The 22391-nt window shown below is 37.3% G+C and overlaps 1 protein-coding gene across 4 annotated transcripts in view; it reads right to left on the bottom strand.

Moving 5' to 3' along the window:
- Positions 1 to 22391, bottom strand: part of abca2 (ATP-binding cassette, sub-family A (ABC1), member 2) — a 71838-nt gene that overhangs the window by 31983 nt on the left and 17464 nt on the right. The window contains exons 2-13 of one of the 4 annotated variants that reach the window (XM_016541607.1): positions 12344 to 12437; positions 11287 to 11289; positions 8018 to 8129; positions 6790 to 6953; positions 5516 to 5637; positions 4974 to 5084; positions 3638 to 3814; positions 3287 to 3508; positions 2095 to 2447; positions 1848 to 2007; positions 1463 to 1591; positions 471 to 638 (exon numbers count right to left, since the gene is read on the bottom strand). In XM_016541607.1, coding sequence (XP_016397093.1) covers positions 471 to 638; positions 1463 to 1591; positions 1848 to 2007; positions 2095 to 2447; positions 3287 to 3508; positions 3638 to 3814; positions 4974 to 5084; positions 5516 to 5637; positions 6790 to 6953; positions 8018 to 8129; positions 11287 to 11289; positions 12344 to 12437 — 1815 coding nt within the window. The remainder of the gene's footprint in view (positions 1 to 470; positions 639 to 1462; positions 1592 to 1847; positions 2008 to 2094; positions 2448 to 3286; positions 3509 to 3637; positions 3815 to 4973; positions 5085 to 5515; positions 5638 to 6789; positions 6954 to 8017; positions 8130 to 11286; positions 11290 to 12343; positions 12438 to 22391) is intronic. The other 3 variants (XM_016541608.1, XM_016541610.1, XM_016541609.1) reach the window with 3 other exon arrangements.

Here is a 22391-nt window from a genome sequence, read left to right as displayed (position 1 = left end):
CTTTCACAACGAAGCACACAGCGTCTTCACGACATGGCTGCAGCGTCAACAATACTACAGCGAGAATAAAAGTTACATCTTCTTTCTTTGCGTGAACATTTGGGCGGCTTTATGCAAATCTTCCCAGATCGTGAGGTAGATATGTGGGGGCGTGTTCGAACGAGGCGTTTTAGGAGGGCATGGACAAGTCTTAACTTTTATAAAGAATATCTCTTTGGATTTGAGACTTTAGTCTTTGCAACTTTACAGATCTTCTTTATGCACCAAGAGCTTGTAACACTCCAAAGAGAAAGGAAAAATTGAAATCGCATCATATGACCCCTTTAAATGAAGAACGCAATTAAATAAAAAAAGGAAATAGTTGTTTTCATGTTAATTCTAATTCCACCTCAAAACACACTACACAAGGTTTTCTTTTTTTTTAATGGATATAAAAGATAGGACAAGTTAAATCAAATTGTTCTCCTGACCTTTGACATGAAATTTGTCCAGCCACAAGCAGCATTATCGATGGTGTGCAGCTGTTCCAGTAGTGTGGTTGTGTTCGGCAGGGTGAAGTTCTCCTCCAGCAGACTGTTCATCAGCTCACTGTCTGAGACGTTCAACAGGTCATGGTGCCTCTTCAGGTCTGCAATGAACTACGACATACGGACAAAACAAAAGACATCAAGCACATGCACAACACAAAGGGCTTTTCAAACTAAGCGGCTGAAAGACAGAATGTTACCTGCTGGAGCCACATCAGGTGATTGTGCAATTTATGTTACTAAAATGGTTATTTTCCTGCGTATTTTGGTCATTTGCGTTTTATATCCTTTTATATTCGCTATAAAATGGGTAGGTTTAGGTTTGGGGGTAGGTTAAGGGGTCTAAAAATCTAAATTGCATATTAATAAAATGATAAAAATGCATATTCGCTATAAAATGGGTAGGTTTAGGTTTGGGGGTAGGTTAAGGGGTCTAAAAATCTAAATCGCTTATTGATAAAATGATAAAAATGCATTGATATGAATATCTTGATATAAAAGATACGTAAATATTTTTACGTTTTTTAGCTAAAAATACGTAGCGATTTGTACGTTTTAAACATTGAAATACGTCTAAATTGTACTTTTTAGCATTAATAAAAACGTACAAAAGTGTACGTTTTGTGCTTGTAAATGTTACGTATTAATACCTACGTATAAACATGAGACCAGGCTGTTTTAACAAAGGGAGACATTTTTTGATCACCAAATAAAGAGCAAAAGATGCACATTTAGTTATTTTATGTATTCTCATGATTTACTCATGCTGCTCCAGAGAATGATGGGAAGCGTAGTTTGGTAATGCCTAAATAAACAGTATTTTCAAGCAAGATACACTACCATTCAAAAGTTTGGGGTCAGTATGTTTTTTTTTATATCTCTTCTGCTCACCAAGGCAAAATTCTTAAATTAGCAACTGAAACACAGAATGTTACCTGCTGGAGCCACATCAGGTGATTGTGCAATTTACCCTCCTCTAGGAAGGCCCTTAATTCAACTGAGATGTTGAGCCACACACGGGCATAATGAGTCACATTCCCCACAAAAGTAAACGTCTCATTGGCCTAAAGTCAAAACAAAAAAAAATCTGATCAAAATCTTTATAGCTATCCCAAATGATTCTCTATTAATTGGTTACAACCTAAATTAAATGAAAGAATGACCAGCACAAAGTTTTAAAAGGTCATTTGGTTTCAGGAGTAATTAATCTGCAATTTTTTATTGCAGAATGGTTTGGGCTGCAAACCCAGTTGCTACATTATAAATGCTCACTGTAAGATTTTTTCAGCCTTGAAACACCTTAGACTTGTCTGGACTTACCTTTTGTATGACCTTGTCCACCTCTGAGCCAATGGGAGAGTAGAGGATTTTGGGATTTGTAGTCATGAGATGGACAAGTAAGCCCAAATTTCTTTGTTCTTTGCTGGTAAAGCCCAGGGAACTCATATTGCCCTGTTTCAGAGCTTCTGGCTCAATAATCCTGATAAAACAATAAAGATTATTGAAACAAAACAAAAACAGATTTAACATTCAGAAAGGTAACACATCGTAACACTCAAATACTCACCTGTTATTCCCACAAAGAATGGGCTGAAGACCTGCCCACAGCTGAACAAAGGCAGAAAACTGTGATCTAGGGTTTTCAGCATCGGCCTCATTTCCTGCAGCTCTGCCTCCTTCCTCCACAGGGCTGTCTGTTGTGTTGAGACCCCATGTTGTTGTGTTGGAGCTCCAGGACGTGGTGTTGGCTATAGGAGGAGGCTGGTGGCCTGCACAGGCCCCTTTAGGGAGCAGTCTGGCCAGACCTGACAGCAAATCCACATCCCTCAGGAGCCGTTCTACATCCGCCAGGTTCTTCAGCAGAGCGCCGAGATGGGATTGATCCAAGAGACCAGACATGTTAGACTGCTCCAGACGCAACTGAGGAAGGAGGACAGGAAAGAGTGCCATATAGAGAAAGGAAAGAGGAACAATTCTTAATCGTAATAGGTAAAAATGTACAGTATCAGAGTGTTTCTTCAACTAATGGGCACTTTTGGCTCTGTAGACTTATAAAGTGTATTAAACACTCTTTTTGTACTCTTAATAGTTTAATTTGTCCACTAATAATGTCTAACTATATGGAAGAAGTCTTTTCATTTTTCCTGAAAGTAATGAAAAATCTTACCACAGTGTAATTTCCAGCACAACTCAAATTCTATGTGTTTAACAGCACTCTGTGACTTTTTTTTTAAAATTACAGTGGAAATGACATTTTAACAATAATAAATGGAATAAAATGACAGATTCCTGTGTCTTTCTAAAGCTAGTTTCACAGCTAGCATTACTATATCCTAAAACACACAATAAATAAATAAGCACTTTTTGCATAATTTAACAAAATTACAGCTTGATTGGAAATAAGTGCTCACAAGTAAAATCAATTATCATTGATTTTTCTTTTTTCAGACTTAATGTCTCATATTTAATCTCAAGCATGCTTTTCACTGACATTGTTGTCTACCTGCTACAACAAACACACTAACTTTATGAAGAAAAAAAAATGGCACAATTGTTGGTGTGATAGAAATGACACTACAACTTGGACAGCTGTCATTTTTGGAAAAATAAATAATTTTCACACAAAAATATTAATTGTTCATGTCTTTATGTATATGTATGCATGTATAGGTTACCTTTAATAAAAATTAACCCCTGAGACATAAAACGCAAATATCACATTGTGTCCGTTTAAGAAGATGTGCTGTTCTTCCATGTACCTGATCAAAGACTCTCTGTGTATCAATCTGATCTCTCAATTCTTCACTCATCTCCTTAAACAGCTCCGCCCTCTGCTCTGCCCTTCCACCACAAACAGTCGTTCGATAGGCCTGTAAAACTGCTTGTTGTTTCTCAGGGACCAATAGGATTTTGCTCATCTCACTGTTCCCTCCTTCCCCACAAGTGAGTGTTTCAAGCACTGCACCAGTCAACAGAATTCCCTGAAAAAAATGTAAGAAGATTTGTGAGGTGTCTTCATTAAACTGAAGATTATGATTTCTGTGGAACGAAATTGCTAAAAAATGTATTTAACATTTAAAACACTTTTAAAAGTGGAGTTGCAGACCGACCTCCACCTCACGCAGAGCTTGAGGATCAAATTTTTGGCCTCCTCCACCTCCAGTGATCCCCAGGGTCTGGGACAGGACTTTGAGCAGAGCTTGACGGCGAGCAGCTTTAGTGGGGTCTCTCAAGGCCTTCTGAATCAGACCCCCCTCCAGACTACGCCAGCCTCCAAGTAACTGCTTCTGAGTATGAATGAAACATTCTGATTGTTTTATAATTGCAAGGTTATAAGCAATTGCATGCCCTAATTGGAAAGTCCTTTACAGCAAATGACTTACTATACTACTATCTATATTTAACAGGGGCGTTTTGTCCCTGTTTTGAGTAGGCCATGTCTGTGCAAAACAAATTGGCACAAGAAATAAATCAATAGTCTAAATTTACTTCTTTTTTTTTTTAATTAAAAAAATGCTTAAACTTGACAAGACTGGTGTGACATTAATGTGAAAACATCAGTTCAATTTTCCCAGCAGAATGAAATGTAACCGGAACCTAAGTATTTATGAAAATATGAACACACCCCACAAAAAAAAAAAAAATCCCCACATGTTGAGAGAGGGCTTTGCCTCCTCATTTCAGTAGTCTGCTACATGCCACTGATGCATTGTGAGATCACACCTAACCGTCTACTGAATCTAAACTAACAGTATTAGTTTCAAAATGTAAAAAAAAAATTGTATGGGTGTCAAAATGGATATTGTATAACACATATTATTATATTTAACATTTCCCATCCATTAAGCATCATAAAAATCTGATATAATTTCAATCTGATATCTTTACCTCACAACCTCTCTCCAAAACCACTAACACAAAGACATATCAACAAATTAGCAAACAGAGCAAATGATTTACAGGCAGAAAGCGTTGCTGATACTAAAAAAAAATGCTGCCTGCTTCCCCGACTCTTTTTTTGCCATTTACAATGTCTAGGGCTGGGACACAGACAGGTGATTTCTCAGGACTATCTGTCAAGTAGTAGGTACATTATGTGTGTGGTATTCAAAAAATGTTGCTTACAGCAGCTCAACAAGTATGAAATATGAATGATAAAGGCACTGCAGCAGCACTGGCACTGCATTAAGTAAAGTGTGGGACAATTATTATATCATTTAATTATTGCAGACTTGCATTACTGTAAGTTTAGTGCTTGAACTTCTTGTGCATTTTAATGGAGTTTACGAAATATAAAAGCAGTGTTTGTTATTTTTAAACCACATTTACTTCCTATATTTATTCAATTAGCAGTTACTGTTATACAAAATATGACCCCAAACTTTTGAACAGTAGTGTATACACACGCATGCACACGGAAATGTGTGTGTTTTTGTCATTCTGTACCTCCAGCTGTACGAGCTTCTCTCCAGGACTGTGGAGTTCATGCTGTCCTTCATCTTTTTCTCCTACCTTTGATCCCACTTTAGGATACATCCCAAAGATGAGATTATACACCTGAACAGAGTACACACACATACACACGCACAAGCACAGATTTAGAAACTCCTATCTCGCACATATACTTTAAATAGCCAGAGAAGAGAAGAAACGAAACTCCCTCAGGAAAACTAACATTTCATTCGGAAACTCACAAGAGCATATCTCAACACTTTTACATCGACTACAGCACATTAACCCGACACATTAAAGCGTGTTATGCTGGAGCTCCTCTGCCCTAAAGCATTAGATTCTATTGCACATCCTCCCTCTGTGTTGTCATGGAGCAGAATCGTTAATGGTGCTGCAAACCCGAGCTGAGACTCCAAAGAGGATGAAAGGGGAAGAAGGCTCAGAGGAGCATGACGCTGAGTCATGATTTGGACTTCAAAAGCACTGCTGTCTGACCTGGGTTGGAGGAAAAAGGAAGTTGAGGTGAGAAAACAGACCTCTTTCAGGTTGATGGGGGAGGAGAGCAGCAGGCTGGCGGTGTTGTTTGGCAAGGAAAGGTTTCTGCTCAGGAACTGCTGGAACATCGACTGGTTCCTGAGGACACTTCCCACGGTAAAACCTGAAGCGGAGACATGCACACAAATTTTTCATCAAAATAATTTTTATTTGCTGCAGTTGACATATATGTACACTACCATTCAAATGTTTGAGGTCAGTATTTTTTTCTAAAGAGGGATGCATTAAATTGATTAAAAATGACAGTAAAGACTTTTACATTGTTACACAAAATATCTATTTCAAATAAATTGCTGCTGAACTCTTTTGAACTTGGTATTCATCAAAGAACTCTGAAGCAATACAAAATATTTCTTGAACACCCAATCAGCATATAAGAATGATTTCTGAAGTATCATTTAACATTCTGAAGGACACTGAAGACTGGAATAATAGCTGCAGAAAATTCAGCTTTGCCATCACAAGAATAAATACATTAATAAAGAAAACAGTTATTTTTAATATTCAAAAATATTAGTTTTTACTGTATTTTTGAGAATGTAAGAGACTCTTTCAAAAACTTTAAAAAAATATTACCAACCTCAATTGAACGGTAATGTAAGATGATTGATTCTTGAGCTCAATATTCTTTATGCAAGTACAGTATAAAGCAATCAATGTGATTATTTAGGTCATCTATTGGCCATATGTGTTTAAACTATGTGAATATGCAGGTTACATCGAACTTTGGTAGGCAGAAAAAGAAGAAACTTTTTCACATTAACTTCATCTGTAGTCTTCTGCATTCGCATTCATACAGTATGAATGAAAGTGAATGGAGCACAAAGTATGGTATTTGTCCACTGGTGTGTAAGAAATCAGCTCCATAACACTTAAAACGCCAGATGTCTGCCGCTTCAGGCATGTATGTGTAAAATGTATGGTTGTTTTCAGTGTGGTCTATTATTCCCTTAAATACATGGTCAAAAAAAATCATCATATAAATGCATGATTACAATTGGCAATATACAAAACGTTACTTTTTAAGGCCAAAAGTATGCATACAGTGTCAACAGAATATACTTCTGTTATGCTACCCACAGTTGAGCCACATGAAAGCATGCATTTGAAATCTAATAACAATGAGATTTAAACACTACTAAATCCAGCAGAAACTGCATCACTGTTTTACTACAATAGTGATTTGCTTCTAATTTGCATGTACGGTTATGGTCAAGGTCGGTGTAGGTATGCATGTATGTATGTGTTTCCTGACCGTGGCTGGTGTCGTAGTGGCTCTCTAGAGGGCCTTGTGCTGAGGTCAGACTTTCAAGGTGCTGCTGCAGTGACTCCAGCTCCTCTCCCAGACTGGGCCTGTCTGACGTAAACAAGTGATTCTGCTCCACGACTTCGCTGATCCTTTCTAACAACTGAGTCACACTGAAAAACAGGAGGAAAAATAATAAGAAGAGAGGACTATAACAAGAAGAGAGGGGCATATTATATAAGCAGAGTAACCAACTGAAAAAGGCATATTAAGGTATTTTACCTCAAAATCCTATATTTATATCTCACACCAATGATACATTTTTTTGGTTATATTTTTTGAATGTAATTCTAGCGTTCAATTAATGAAAACTATTTTTTAAAGGGGTCAAATGATGCGATTTCAATTTTTCCTTTCTCTTTGAAGTGTTAAAAGCTTTTTTAGAACGATGAGCTTTGTAAAAATCGATGCGTTTCAGAAAGGCGGGGCATAGAGGAGAAACAATAATGTACATTATATGGAAAATAATGTGGTTTTTTTTACCTTAAACCGCATAAACACATTGCATTACACCAAATACACAACGTAATGTTCTTTTTAGCAACGTCATATGACCCCTTTAACAGTTTTTGTTTTAATAACACAGGGTCCTTGGAGAAGCATTAATGCTGATTAGTACTATCACTGTAAAAAATTATTTTCCTAAGTTGTAAATAAAAGAAAGAAAATACTATTTCAGTCTTTCTGCTTCAAAATTTCATGTTTAATTCCGTGTGTTTCTTGCTGCTTCCTTGTATTTAATTGTGAAATTACTAGAAACCTCTGAGTGAAAGATTGTTTCTACACCATTTTTTTCCAGTGTAGTTTTGTGCTGGTGTGGCTGGTGGATGAGAACAGCCATGCTCTTTACCAGAAATATTTGGAAAACATCTGTAGTAAAACTGATCAAGGATCAAGTCTTGATACTTAAGCTAGCGCACTTCAAAACTCAAGAAATGCTGGTGACCAGTCATGCTGAGGTCATAGTTATGTAGTTATATCTCTACAATCCATCAAAAGATCAAATCATAAGCACACAGATAAGATCCATTACACAATCTAACAGCTCGTAAGATCACTAATACAGGTGGTGATGGTGACTGCTATTCACACCATATAATGAGAACAGAATCCATTAGAGCCCATCTTAATGATCGAGAGAGGAAAAAAATCAGAAACCGAGCGTAGGTGGACTCACGTGGAGTTTTTATACTGCAGGAAGCCAAACTCATCCCGCTGACCATCCGGACACAAAGACTGCATGATGGGAATGATGCCCGCCGAGGTGAGAGGGGCCCCGCTGTAGAAGGCTGGACAGAACGGGGGGAAACCAGACCACCAGGGTGGAGGGACGGAGAGGACGGAGGTGACAGAAAATTGAAATCCAGTATTGCAAAGAGGTTTAAATGGGTTTGAACGAAGGTGCAGTTGTGTTCAGATGTAGAATTGGAGAGGAACATAAAACGGAGCAGTGTATGGATGGAATGTGAGCGTGTGAATAAATGAGCGGGATCGTAGGATGTGGGATAATAGAACAAACAATGGCAATGATATTTTCCAAGGTCCACGGATCAAAAATTTAGGGAGAGATTAAAAGACAGGGAGAGAAAAAGAAGCAGCCATCACATATCAGAGAGCAAACACAGGGTCAGAGAGGGTTTCAGATGTCAGATCACTTCGATAAACTCCAAGTGGCCTTCAAATGATTCACTTCATCAGACACGCAGAGGTTGACTGGACAAGCGGTCACTGAAGCAGAGAAAAACCAGCATTGCTGTGTTGCCTGGCTATTCTACACCCACATGCCGCCAGACACGTCGTTAAGAACAAAGGAGTGGACAGCAGTGTTTAGATGACTCACTTACTCACTGCAACCTGCTCCTGTGCACACTTGATATGGAGTCAAATCTCAGGGGTGGCTAAATGATCATATTTGTCTCTCAAAGGCCAAAAACACTGTAGGAGTGACAATTGTGGATCAGGACTAGTTCAGAAATAACAATTACGTCATGATGTGAGTGATTCTGGTGAGAATAAAATGCACACTGATAATGTTTCAAGGCTGGATTTATTTAATCAAAAATACAGTAAAAACAGTAATATTGTGAAATATTTCAACTATTTAAATGAACTGTTTTCTATTTAATATATTTTAAAATGTAATTTATTCCAGTGATGGCAAAGCTGAATTCTTAACAGCCTTCAGTCTTCAGTGTGACATGATCCTTCAGAAAACATTCCAATTCAATTTGGTGCTCAAGAAACATTTCATATTAGTGTTGGAAACAGTTATGCTGATTGATTGATTGATTTGGAAACTGAGAAAAAATTTTTTTTCAGGATTCTTTGAATACAGCATTTATTTGAAATAGAAATCTTTTGTAATATTAATAAATGTCTTTACTGTCACTTTTGATCCATTTAATGCATCCCAGCTGAATAAAACTATATATATCCCAACAATACCAACTTGCTTCCGATATGATTTAATCGACGTTATCAACAGTCAATAGTTTGTCTAATGATCACAAGGGCTGTGATATTTGTTCACTTCATAATTCACACTACTTAAGTGTACTACTACCTAGAAGGTTACTTAATGGTAAGTGCTGAATCTTTTTCCTCCCCTAAGTGTTTTGTCACTGCGGCATGTGGCCTGTGGAGTTGGCATTCTCATCCAACAACGCCCGCTCTAAAAAAAAATTTAAAAAAAAGAGCCCCGCCACAACATGCCACGTCGCTTCACCCAGAAGCAGCAGCGTTAGCTAAACACCGCTCGTCATCGGCACCTGACGACTCTGCAAAAAACATCCCCCGATTGACATTAACACTGAGGCGTGTTATATTTCTGCTGTTCCAGTGACAGGTTGTCTGCTCACAAGAGGTAGCTGTGTTTATGGACTCGGTTCTCTTATATCTGACATCTGCTCCCGCTCCACAAACACAGTTGAGGATTAAAAGAGCAAAGATCAGTCAGGGGAAATAACCCGATGGCTCAGTAAATGGATGAATTCAGTAATTGTGTGTGTGTGTGTGTGTGTGTGTGTGTGTGAAAGAGAGAGAGAGTGTCAGACAATTATTATCACAGCTCATTGGTTGAAGAATACAAATGTGTCGTTGTGTCAAGACGAGGTGTTTGAATAACGTGTCGTCGTAAGAAAGATCCTTCATTCACAGTGGATTGTGGATTATGTTAGTGTTCACAGAGACATATGGGGGCCCAACACCTAAACCTCTTACACCAGGCATGACGCAATAAAATGGCAAGCGATAAAAGCTACGATAATCCTAGTTTCTGAAATCAGCCAAAATAACGACTAGTGCAGCACTGTGACTAATGTTTGAAAACGCTCTAGGTGGAATGGGGTTTTGGACAATATCATGATATTGTGAAATATTATTACAATTTAAAATGTTTTGTTGTTACAATGTTTTATATTTTAAAATATAATGTACCTGTCATGGCAAAGCTGAATTTTTAGCAGCCATTACTCCAGTCTTCAGTGTCACATGATCCTTCAGAAATATAAATCTTTCGTAACATTATGAATGTCTTTACTGTCAGTCTTGATCAGTTTGAGTGCTTGCTGAACAAAAGTATTAATAAAAAGAAGTCTTACTGACTCCAAACTTTTGAACAGAAGTGTAAAAAAATATTAAATAAAAACGGGCTTGTCTGACTTTGACGTTGTTATTGCATATTGCCATTATTATGGAATACAAAAAAAAACATTATTACTGGTCTTCAATAATAATAAGTTACTTTAATGCATTTATGCCAAGAAATTGAGGATTTATGCTGATACTATCTAAAACTCTAAAGTAGGGCATTTCCAAACTTTTGGTGGCCAAGCTATATTTAAATTCAAACATAGATGAGCTTTCAGTGTGGATGTACAATTTTCATATAGCTGGAATCTTTTTGCATCACACCTGGTTATGTCACAATGTTATTATTATTATTTTTTAATACATCGTGTGCATGTGTGCATGCAGTGTTGGGGGTAACGCATTACAAGTAACGCAAGTTACGTAATCAGCAAAAATAGAACTTTTTTATTTTAAAAACAAACAAGCAAGCCCTGTCCAGATTTAAAAAGTAACGCAAAAGTAACGTAACGCATTACTTTCCATAAAAAGTAACTAAGTAACGTAATTAGTTACATTTTTATGGAGTAACACAATACTGTAATGCATTACTTTTAAAAGTAACTTTCCCCAACACTGTGTGTATGTATGTTGACATATGGGAAATCTGCACATACTGCTGGAGTCATTTGTGCCCTTTTACAATTAGATTGATGCATGAGACAGTTGATATGACAAATACACAATAAACACGTTAGAGTCCATGAAAAAACACACACACTCACAATTAGAGGACACACAGTGAAATGATCCCACAATTTAAAAGAGTTAAGAATTCAGCCATACACACACACACACACACAAAACATTTTGACTTACACACTGGTCCAGCATGCAGTTAACATGCACGGTGAGGGAAAAAAAGAATGAAAGACAGAGGTAGAGAGAGAGAGATACAAAAGTATTGAGGACAGATGACAGAAAGAAGCAAAAAATAAAACAAAACATGGTGTGATTTCAGCACTGAAAATAACAGACATTGTGATGACATACAAATGAGGGTGTTCTGTGAATTAAAAAAATACTACATGGCTAAAGCTCTGTCTAGCAGCCAAAAAATCTTTGCAATCAATGACAGATTGGCAAAGTTGTATGAACCACATAGAAAAATGATAAACATTATTATATACCACAAACAACACTTAAAAGTATAGTTCACCCAAAAAATGAAAAATCTGTCATCATTTAATCACCTTTGTGTCATTCCAAACCTGTATGTATTTCTTGCCTTCAGTGGAACACAAAAGGTTGGCCTAGCACAGAATGTTCTCCCTTTTCCATACAACGAAAGTTCAACATTCACTGTTGGCAAAACCTGAATTCAAAACATGAATGAGCACAAGATTTAAGAGCTAGAATAAGATTTAAAGACTGTTTCCCACACAAATCTTCAGAATACTTGGAATATAATGCAAAAGTTATTGTGGACTACTTTTATGATGCTTTTTTGGAGCTTGACATCTTCGCATTGTATAGAAAAGTATAGTCAGGACATTCTGCAAAGTAATTCCTTTGGTGTTCTGCAGAAGAAAAAAACCCACACAGGTTTAGAACAACATGAGGGTGAGCAAATGATGACAGAATTTTTATTTTTGAGTGAACTGTCCATTTAAAAACTGATAAAGGCTAAAGGACCCAGTCTAACTAATTCAGGCACACAGAAGGCTAAAGGACCCAGTCTAACTAATTCAGGCACACAGAACATTATTGCAGTGGGTATGTGAACTTCATAAGAACCCCAGGTGACAACTGAAGTAATCTGACCACTGGAGGGTGGGAATGAGCTGGGTTGGGGTAAGAGCCAACTTACTCTTCCTTCCTTCCTTCACGTTCTAGTACTCATATTCTTCTCTCTCTGTGCTGTTATGAAACTTACCTTCTTTCACTGGAATGGCCGGCTTCTTCTGCCGTAAGCCCAGGAGTATGAAGAAGAGCACCAGGGGGATGAATATCTCAAACGCAAGAACCCACTGCAGAGATTAACATACAGAGAAACAGGTTATGAAAGCCACACTAGCCACGGTGGCTGCTGGTGGTTATATTCATACTGCATAGTTAATTCACAGTTGGTCTGGACCTCTTTGATTGAACATCTGAAGTGTCACACAGTTCAACTAGGGCTCATCAATAAAAATGGCCCACTGGACCAGGGGCCAGCTCGTTTAAACTTTCTATTATAATATACCTGAAATGTAGAGTGGTTTCCACAAAAACAGTTTTTAAGATTGATAATAATATTTAAAAAATATTTCGAGCACCAAATCAGCATATTAGAAAGCTTCATGAAGAATCATGTGACACTGAAGACTGAAGTAATTTTGATCAAATAAATACAGTAGTAAATTAAAAAATACATTACATTTTTTTCATAATAAGGTCAGTAAAAATGTTGGCTGGCTCAAGAGGATAAGCAGGGGAAAAAAATCTCATGGTTGAGCCCTGCCAACTGATTGAGTCCAGTCAGTGTTAGGGATTGATCTGGTACAGGTGCATCTCAATAAATTAGAATGTCGTGGAAAAGTTCATTTATTTCAGTAATTCAACTCAAATTGTGAAACTCGTGTATTAAATAAATTCAGTGCACACAGACTGAAGTAGTTTAAGTCTTTGGTTCTTTTAATTGTGATGATTTTGGCTCACATTTAACAAAAACCCACCAATTCACTATCTCAAAAAATTAGAATATGGTGACATGCCAATCAGCAAATCAACTCAAAACACCTGCAAAGGTTTCCTGAGCCTTCAAAATGGTCTCTAAGTTTGGTTCACTAGGCTACACAATCATGGGGAAGACTACTGATCTGACAGTTGTCCAGAAGACAAACATTGACACCCTTCACAAGGAGGGTAAGCCACAAACAATCATTGCCAAAGAAGCTGGCTGTTCTAGCGCGATTTATTGTAATGCTTTTTTCCTCAGTTGGTCAGAACAAACGTGGCAGACTTGTTACTTACTTGTTCAGATGGCAATATACGGTGAAAATTCTTATTTGGGTCATATTCCAAGACGTACGCTAGAATCTGTGATTGCGAAGTACAGTAAATATCCACACTGGTGTGGTGACTGACTGCCACACATACTCTTCAGAACATTAGATTCATCCGCGCTGGAGCCGTGCCAGAGCACAACCCACCCAAGCAAGATAATTTCGCACACAGCTGCACTTCCAGGTTTTCAAACAGAGATGGCGACAAAGAGGCAAAATTTACGGACTGCAGCTTTAACATGCAATATTTGCTAGTGGGTTGGCTAACACACCTGCTAGTGCTTCCAAACAGCCCGTTCCAACAATTATTAAAAGAGGTGGAGGAGAAATGAAAGATATACACACACACACACACACTCCACAGCAGGTGGCTGGAAAGAGATGTCAAATGCTTTCAAGCACGTTGTTTAAAGTGTGCAAGTACAGCAGAAAAGCTGCATCCTCCAACATTTACCCCTGCAATATTTCCACTACTTCCTTATTTGCTTTCTCTCTCTCTCTCTCTCTGCAGGAGGCTCGTCTTTGGACAAATCTGAACTGAAGTTACTGAGTAAATAAGCTGTTGGTTAAAGTGTAGACTGTGATTAGGAACTCACAGGGTTATAGCCAAGGATGTTATTTATAGCTGAACTGAGATCAGCCTCTTATTCTTCCTCCCTATACGAATGCTTGCGGCTGCCATCTGTGCTTGACCGAGAGGGGCTGATCTCAGATCATTATCTAAGGGCATCCTGTCCAGACCACAATGTGTCTTTCACTGCAGCACAACATCACCACAACAACACTGACCCCCACATCCCGTCGCTGTTGACAAGTGACAAGAGAAGGTGCAGAGGTTTTTCTCTTGCTGTTAGACATTCTCCCCATCTCTGCCATTTCTGAACAAACAAGAAGCTCCTTTTACATGCATCTCTCACAATACACAAAGCCGCATCTGACACAGCACACAAAGCTTCGCTTACGAGACCCTCGGTGCTGAGCACAGGGGATGTAAACACCAGCCAAAGAGTGCTTGTTTCTTTTTAGAAAGTCCTGTGGCTTATTAAAGGGGCAAAGAAACATTGCTTCACTCACAGTCAGTTTTAAACTGTAATTTGTATGTTAGAGGCCGTTCATCTATTATGTATGGAGCTATTGTGTCTGCCTATGAGCACTGCTCCTATTCTCAAGTGAACTCAAGTGTATTTGTATAGCACTTTTCACAATACACATTGTTTCAAAGCAGCTCTACAGATCGAACTACTTTATTGTGATATATATCTTTACCGTGACACATCTCATGGTACAAGATTTTGGTCATATATCACCCACCGTTCTGCTAGAAAGTTATACATCATTTAAATGTGGAAGACAGAAGGGGCATGCATGCAAACAATCAATCGTTGAGTTATGGCAGTATTTTGGCACAGGTTGCTACGGTAGTCGTTGGACAGCATCATATAGTAGGGGGAGTAGAACATCTGGCTGGATCTAGAAGGCCCTGGTACCAAAATTTTGTGACCTTAATGAGAGTGATGGATTATAGCGGTGGAGAAACCTTAAATGTCTTTTGTTTTGGTAATAATCTAATTTGTCTAATGTAAATATGCAAAACAGTTACACTACATGACTTTTGCCCAGATTTTTGCACCGATTTACAGTCTGGAGAAGTTAAGACTTAATCGAAAATCGCATAGTGTAAGTGTATGATGGTCACAGATTTTTTTAGCTTCAGACTATAACCGCTTTTCCATGGTCGGATCAAACGGTGGAATATCCAACGGTTTGATATCCCACTCAGTCGGAGGATATGAAACATTTTTGATATTTTGAGCCGATTTTAGAACACATATTGTTATAGCAACATATATATGCTGTTGGACAGCATTTCAACATCTCCTGGAATGCTGCTCAGCCAATTAAATTTGAGGACTACCTGTTGTATTAAAAAAAATTGGAACTGGTCAAATTGGTCTAACATGTAAATTATGTAGGTAATTTTAACTTACTTATAGAACTACTGTATAAAACCGATATCACCATCACAGGCTGGTAAGATTTTTTTATGTTTTTATCAATGTTCACCAAGGCTGCATTTATTTAATCAAAAATACATTAAGAACAGTAATATTTTGAAAAACGATTACAATTTAAAATAACTTTTTCATTTTCCTTTTAAAAAATTTATTTATTCATGTGATGACAAAGATGAATTCTTCAGTGTCATACTTACGTATATTTATTAACCGTATGTTATTGATTTAATATATCTTACATCTATCCACATTCCCTTGCATAATTTGTCTATAGCACATCTGTACATACGATATACTGTTTACAGTCTCATTGTCTTTTGTATTTTACATGTTTATTTTTACTCACATATTTTTATTTTGTTATCTGTATCTTGTCAATTGTCAACCTGTCTGTGTACTGGAAGCTTCTGTCACCAAGACAAATTCCATGTGTGTGTGTAAGCAGTGGCACACCTGGCAATAAAGCTCTTTCTGAGTCGGATTCATATGATCAATGTTGGAAACATCCGTGCTACTTAATATTTTTTGTAAACATTTTTTTCATGATTCTTTGATAAATAGAAAATTCAAATGAACAGCATTTGTTTGATCTTATACTGTCATTTTAATTCATTTTAATGCACCATTATGCACTAGAACAGTCTAGTCAGTGTCTTTCAGCTGTCCCCTCTTTATACTTTATCTGCTAAAACACACTTTCCATTCACCAAATGACTGAATTACATCTTTGTGCCACTGTCCACCAAGCACAGCATCCATCACCAACCAACAGGCAAATAATGCAAGCTAAAACACTTATCCTCCAATAACAATGCATGCTTAGAGATATGAGGTTTTCTGTCAAGTAAATTTGAGATAATGGAATTGCTTTTACTGTGCGAGAACTGGAGTACGGCTCATATAAACCTCCATATACACTTCTTTTCTCAGCCAGTCTCTCCCCAGACAGCTCATATGACCGGAGCCTGCATAATCAGATAAAACTCACATGCACAAAACATAATTTAGCATTCATAATTACATTCTACTAACCAGCGCATGCAAACAGGCCCCACAGTCGCCCGAGATCGAGACAAAGAGCGCTGTTTGTGTGAGCTGTGTTTTTGAAATGGGTATGTTTTGTAATTATTATATTGTGCGTGATCAGAAAGTCGGTGTGCTTCAGTGAGAGTGTATTTATTGCTTTAAATGGCAGCAGTAGCACCATTGTCCAAGAAAATGAAGTTACATTTATTATTAATAATTATTGGAATTATTATTGATGCAGTACGTAAAGTAGTAGTCAATCACTTTAGCAACACTTTTAGCCATTTTATGGCCCATCCAAACAGAATTTAGATTCCATCCCTGTTTTTATATTTGTATCTGCTTCTAAGTGCAAGACCTGGACGTTAGGCCACAAACTATGTAAAGCTGCTCGAGACAAATGCGACTGTTAAAAGCCCAATACAAATAAATCTAAACTGAACTAAAATGAGTAAGGTGTATTAATGGCAAGTGTGTTGAATGTGCTTCATCTAAAAGGTGTAATGCAGTTTCTCGTTCCTCGACTCTAGCCTCTCACTCCAGGCAGCCAGGGCTTGAAGAATGGATTTGTGGTCATTCACACTGGATTGATTACCCATCTTCCCCTCTGTTAATACCCAACAGCTCCAGGCTAAAGACATATTTCTCCTGAGACTCACTGGGACATTGATGCATTTCCATCCCGAGCAGGTTATACAGAAACAATTCCACCCAGACAACAACAAAGGACAAGGGACCTCAATACAACATGCAATGCTTTGTTTTTTATATGAATAACTCGACTAGATGATACACGGTTATAATATTTCAGGCGCTGAGTGAAGATCATTAAAGTTAATCTGAAAATGAAACCCATTTCAGTCAGTCAACGACAAAGAAAGCTGAATAAATATTTGTGGATTTGTTCAAATCTCAATACAACAGCACATTCAAAAGTGATTGTTAACAAGTGCATTAAGAGCTGAAAGCTTTAAAGTTGAAATGGTTCTAACTTCTTGCTAATGTAACTTGTATTTTGATTAGATGTTATCACCCTACCTAGAGCTAATTAACTAGTCAATGACATATTTTAGAGCAGACCATAACTAAAAAAAAAAATAAAAAAAAAGTAAAATAAAACAATATTCACTAGGGATGCATGACATATCTGTACCATATCAGTTATTGGCTGATATTAGAGATTTTTATTTATTTTGATATTGAATACATACAGATATTGGATATTAATTGTGCATGCTAATTTCCACAATTTTTACATTCAGATTACCTTCATATATAATTTGCTTGATCTAAAAAAACAATAATTTAATAACACTGTAACGTTTAATCATTACCAAATCCATTTTTCATACTGTACATTACAATGTTGTGATGCCCATTTTCCGTTGTAGCATTTAAAATGACTGGTTTTAGTTTTTAGTGATTTATTTTTAATTTGTCAAAAAAAGTAAACTATATTATTGCCCAGCGATATATTAAAAGTTGGATATATAGCCTAGTACATCCTACTTTACCTGCATACAGTACATACACATGTAAAGCAATATATATACTATTTAGCAAATCTCAGCTGTCTGATTTTTTATTTCATTGCAAAATGTAACTATATATCACCCAGCTCTTTATATAAAGCTGGATACATAAGTATGTCTAAATTTATCCTCATATACTCAGTATACTTGCACTGGGCTGCTCTGAAACAATGGGTATTTTGAAAAGCAATATATAAATACATTGGACGTGAATTGAATTGACATGACTTTATTTAGACAAAAATCGCCATTTATTGGTAGGGCCCAGAACTGTAATAATGGGCTATCCCTAAAATTAAAGGAGACATATTATGCCCCTTTTTACAATATGTAATATAAGTCTCTGGTGTCCCCAGAATGTGTCTGTGAAGTTTCAGCTCAAAATACTCCACAGATCATTTATTATATCATTTTGAAAATGCCTATTTTGAGTGGAAGCAGAAACAAACTGTTTTTCGGGCCTGTCTCTTTAAATGCAAATGAGCTGCTGCTCCCCACCCCCATTTCCAGATTAGAGATGCACCATTACAGCTCGGACCAGCTAAAACATCTGTTTTGGTTCTGATTATCATGTTTATCGCACAGAAATCATGCGTTTTAAAGCCATATTAGTTAAAACTTATGATATACGGTTTTCTGAAAGCACACATTCCGAAGCACACGGACAGAAAGCGGCTGTCACAGCATATGAGTACTAAACTAATGTTCTCATTCACACACAAGTTTACGTTAAAATCACACGAGTTACAAAAACAGTCGGTTATGTCTGTGAAGGTAAACAGCTGGGAAATAAACTGCATGTTTATTTTAGATCTGTGTGGCAGCAGCAATATACAGTAAATAAATCAATAAATCCACTGCTCTCTTGTCTCCACTGAGGCTGGGACTCTAAATAGTGTTCCGTGCTCGTCAGTGCAGCCAAAGGCAGAACAGTTAGCATGTTTTGCTCAAACTTCCACCATGGCATTAGAACTGGCACACCGTTGTCGCTTGCGAAATCAAAATGACGGCGCCGTGGATGGAAACTTACAGATGAAGGGGCGGTAATATTATAATGAGATCCCTTTGCCACGTCACCAAGGGAGAGAAATAAGACGCGCTCGTTTTCTCAGACACTTGCAGAAAAAGGCTTACCAAAACAAAGTTACTAGGTTAATCTTTTTCACTTTTCCTTGGTTGGTAGATGCACCAGGGACCTGATTATAGCACTTAAAACCTGGAAAAGTAAGATTTTCATGATATGTCACCTTTAATGTGATCCATTATTGTGGGAACTCAGATAGACACTGGAAAAAAGGAGTGATGAACGGAGTTGTTTTTCTCAAGGTCGATCCTCTTGACCCTGGGATCCTGCTCACCTCTCACACAGCAGTGCTTAAGGTATCACTCTCAAAAGACTCTGTTCTTCGTCTACTATGACGTTAGGCTCTATTCAGAGATCCTGTTTCTTTTACTCACAAAGGCAGGACTGTGCTTCACCTTATTGAGTATGAAGAGTGTCTGCTTCGCTTACGAATTTGTGACAGCTAATTTTGACAGACCCGCTTAGAATTGATTAACAAAGCTATAAATTCTACAGATATATTTGCTCAGAAAAGTGGAAATAAAATGTAAAAATGACACAAAATATATACAGATGTAATTGCTCAGAAAAGTGGAAATGTACAAATAAAACATACATTATACAGTATGTTAGATTCACACACTGTATATGTTAAAATGCACTGGGCCTGTGTCTGGAGGCCAGTTACGCAGATGGCAGCATTACAGAAAATGGCAGTGGCAGTTAATTAACCTCTGTGTTCTTTCAGCTGCTAATTCATCTCAGTGTAATGACTGAGCAGAGAGTCATTACAGATGAACCCATTAGCTATAAAAAAGCTTCTGAAAACAGGAGTCAGAAAAGAGGTGGAATGAGACAAGACATTTACATGCATTTGTTTAAAATTGTATTTAGTCTTCCCTCTCTGTAGGATCAGTGTGCATGTGAAAAACAGAGAGGGAGAGGGAGAGAGAGAGAGAGATACAGAGAGAGAGAGACAGACAGACAGAGAGAGGAGGAAGGGTTAAGTACAGGTCATTGGTGGGTGGTGTCTTTTATATTTGTTAACTAGCTTTACAACAGCTTCCCGTCTCTCAGCACGGCCATAAAACAAGATAATACACATAATGCAAATAACTGTTTAATGAACATTGAAGACGTACAATATAGAATGTATAGAAATATTTCTAAACAAAGTGAATGATGCACTATTAAATAAAATTCACAGTGAACAACATTAAATATAAAAACATGCTGTGCAGTTTTTATTGCATAAGTGGGTAGCGGTGAGGTGGGAACTAATCAAAAAGACACACAATAATTGATGCAATAAACTGCGACTGCGCACACTCATACATATATATGATTTAGTAAAATCAGTCAATGCCATTATGATTTCTACGTTGTTAAAATAATAATAATAAAGAAACATTTTAATGACCAAAACACAGGTAAAAACTACTCTAACCACAATCCTGAGGCGGGATCCAATCAGAGAATTCGCCGTTATCATAACATCAGCGCTCATTGTGACAGACCCCGCTACCATGAATTGTCACCATTGGGAACCTCGACCTATGTTCAGGTCTGTTCTCGTAAAAAATATTTTAAATATCTTTAACATTATCATGATGTTTTGTCTGAACTCTGAATGCTAGGGTATGGCAACTGCCATACTCTGCCATAAGCAAACGCCGCCCCTGGAATCAACAACTGACTTACAGCTCAATTAATCTTCTTTTTAATAAACTTAGTTTGCACTATTAAACTAAATCAACACTGAACTGACTTAAGCTAAATATAGACACTATAATCTTCTGTAGAGCTGCTTTATAGTTGAACTCGGTTCGCTTCATAACTAGTGAACTTTGCAGCATTCACACTGTTATTGAACTACACTGAATCAACACTGAACTAAACAGGGATTAATAACGACACTAATGTCTTTTTAAAGATACTGTACCTCTGAAATTTGTTTCATAATTGAAGAAATTTCAACATTAATACCGTTATTTTCTTTCTTTTATTACTGTGAAGCTGCTTTGAAACCATATGCATTGCATAATGAGCTACATAAATTTAACTTGACTTGACTTTGTCACATATTTTTACACAGTGTGAGGGAAAATGGACACAGACAGCATGAAACAGTGAAAAAGAGAATATAAAATGAGGCAGCCATTCATGAAATTCCAGTGGGCATTCAGTCTTTTGTACCAAGACAGGTGTAAGGTTGAGAAAGGGCATATTTTCTAGAAAGGGGAAAACGGAACCCAACTGTGCCACTTCCTTTAAGGGAGAGAACGATAAGGGGCGAAGGACAGCATGTCAATCCCATCATGAATTATGCACAGCTGAGAGAAGATGAATAGATATGTAATGCTTACCAGAGCTCAAGTCCCGGAGCCCGCGGATGACACAGCAGCTGTAATCTACTGCAGACCTGACTGAGAATCAACCTCCTAACCTAAATACACTCATCTACTGGAACAACTCCACACTTTCTCGGCTTCCTTTGTTTATAGCATTTAAGTCAAATTTAACTATGAAAAAGAATGGATGAGAAAGCAAACAAAATGGAAAAAAACAAAAACAAATAAAGGACAGTGATGTAAAAGAGGAAAGAGCATTTAAATAAGAGAGGAGTCAATGAAGTATTCAAGTTTAACTCAAATACACCTCTTGATGATGATGTTATGTTATTATTTGTGGGCCTTATACTTATACTGGGAACTCAGTCAATTACTAACGTTAGCCTGTGCTGTGTCGTCCCAGGTTATCTTACTTGGTGATTTTAACATCCATGTTGACACTGTCTGCTCTAATACTGCTCAACTATTGACTGTACTGGACTGTTTCGATCTTATTCAGAACATTAACTTTCCAACTCACACTCATGGTCATACACTTGATCTGGTCTGTACATCAGGTTTGAATAATATCTCCGTCAGTGGTCTGGCTATTCCTATCTCTGACCACAAGCTTATTATTTTTGATTTTACATTAATCTGTCCAGCCAAATGCACTGATAACATAACTATTTCATATCGTCATGTAAATGCTGTTGATACCAGTACATTCTCTTCTTCTGTTGCTTCCTCTGCGGTTCCTGAAGTTTTACATTTTACCTGTCCATCTATGATTATTGATATGTACCATTCTCTTATTTCTAACATCCTGGATGAGTATGCTCCAATTAGGACCAGGTCTGTTCCCATGAACTTGAGTAAAACAGAAATTTTAATAATTGGTCCCCCATCTCTAATAAAAAATAAAATAGATGTTTCTAGCTTTGACCTTGACTCTATTTCTATTTTTCCAT

This window comes from Sinocyclocheilus rhinocerous, unplaced genomic scaffold (genome assembly GCF_001515625.1).
Source record: "Sinocyclocheilus rhinocerous isolate Xijiao unplaced genomic scaffold, SAMN03320098_v1.1 scaffold3595, whole genome shotgun sequence".
NCBI lineage: Eukaryota > Metazoa > Chordata > Actinopteri > Cypriniformes > Cyprinidae > Sinocyclocheilus > Sinocyclocheilus rhinocerous.
This window is presented reverse-complemented; position numbering and strand designations above follow the sequence as displayed.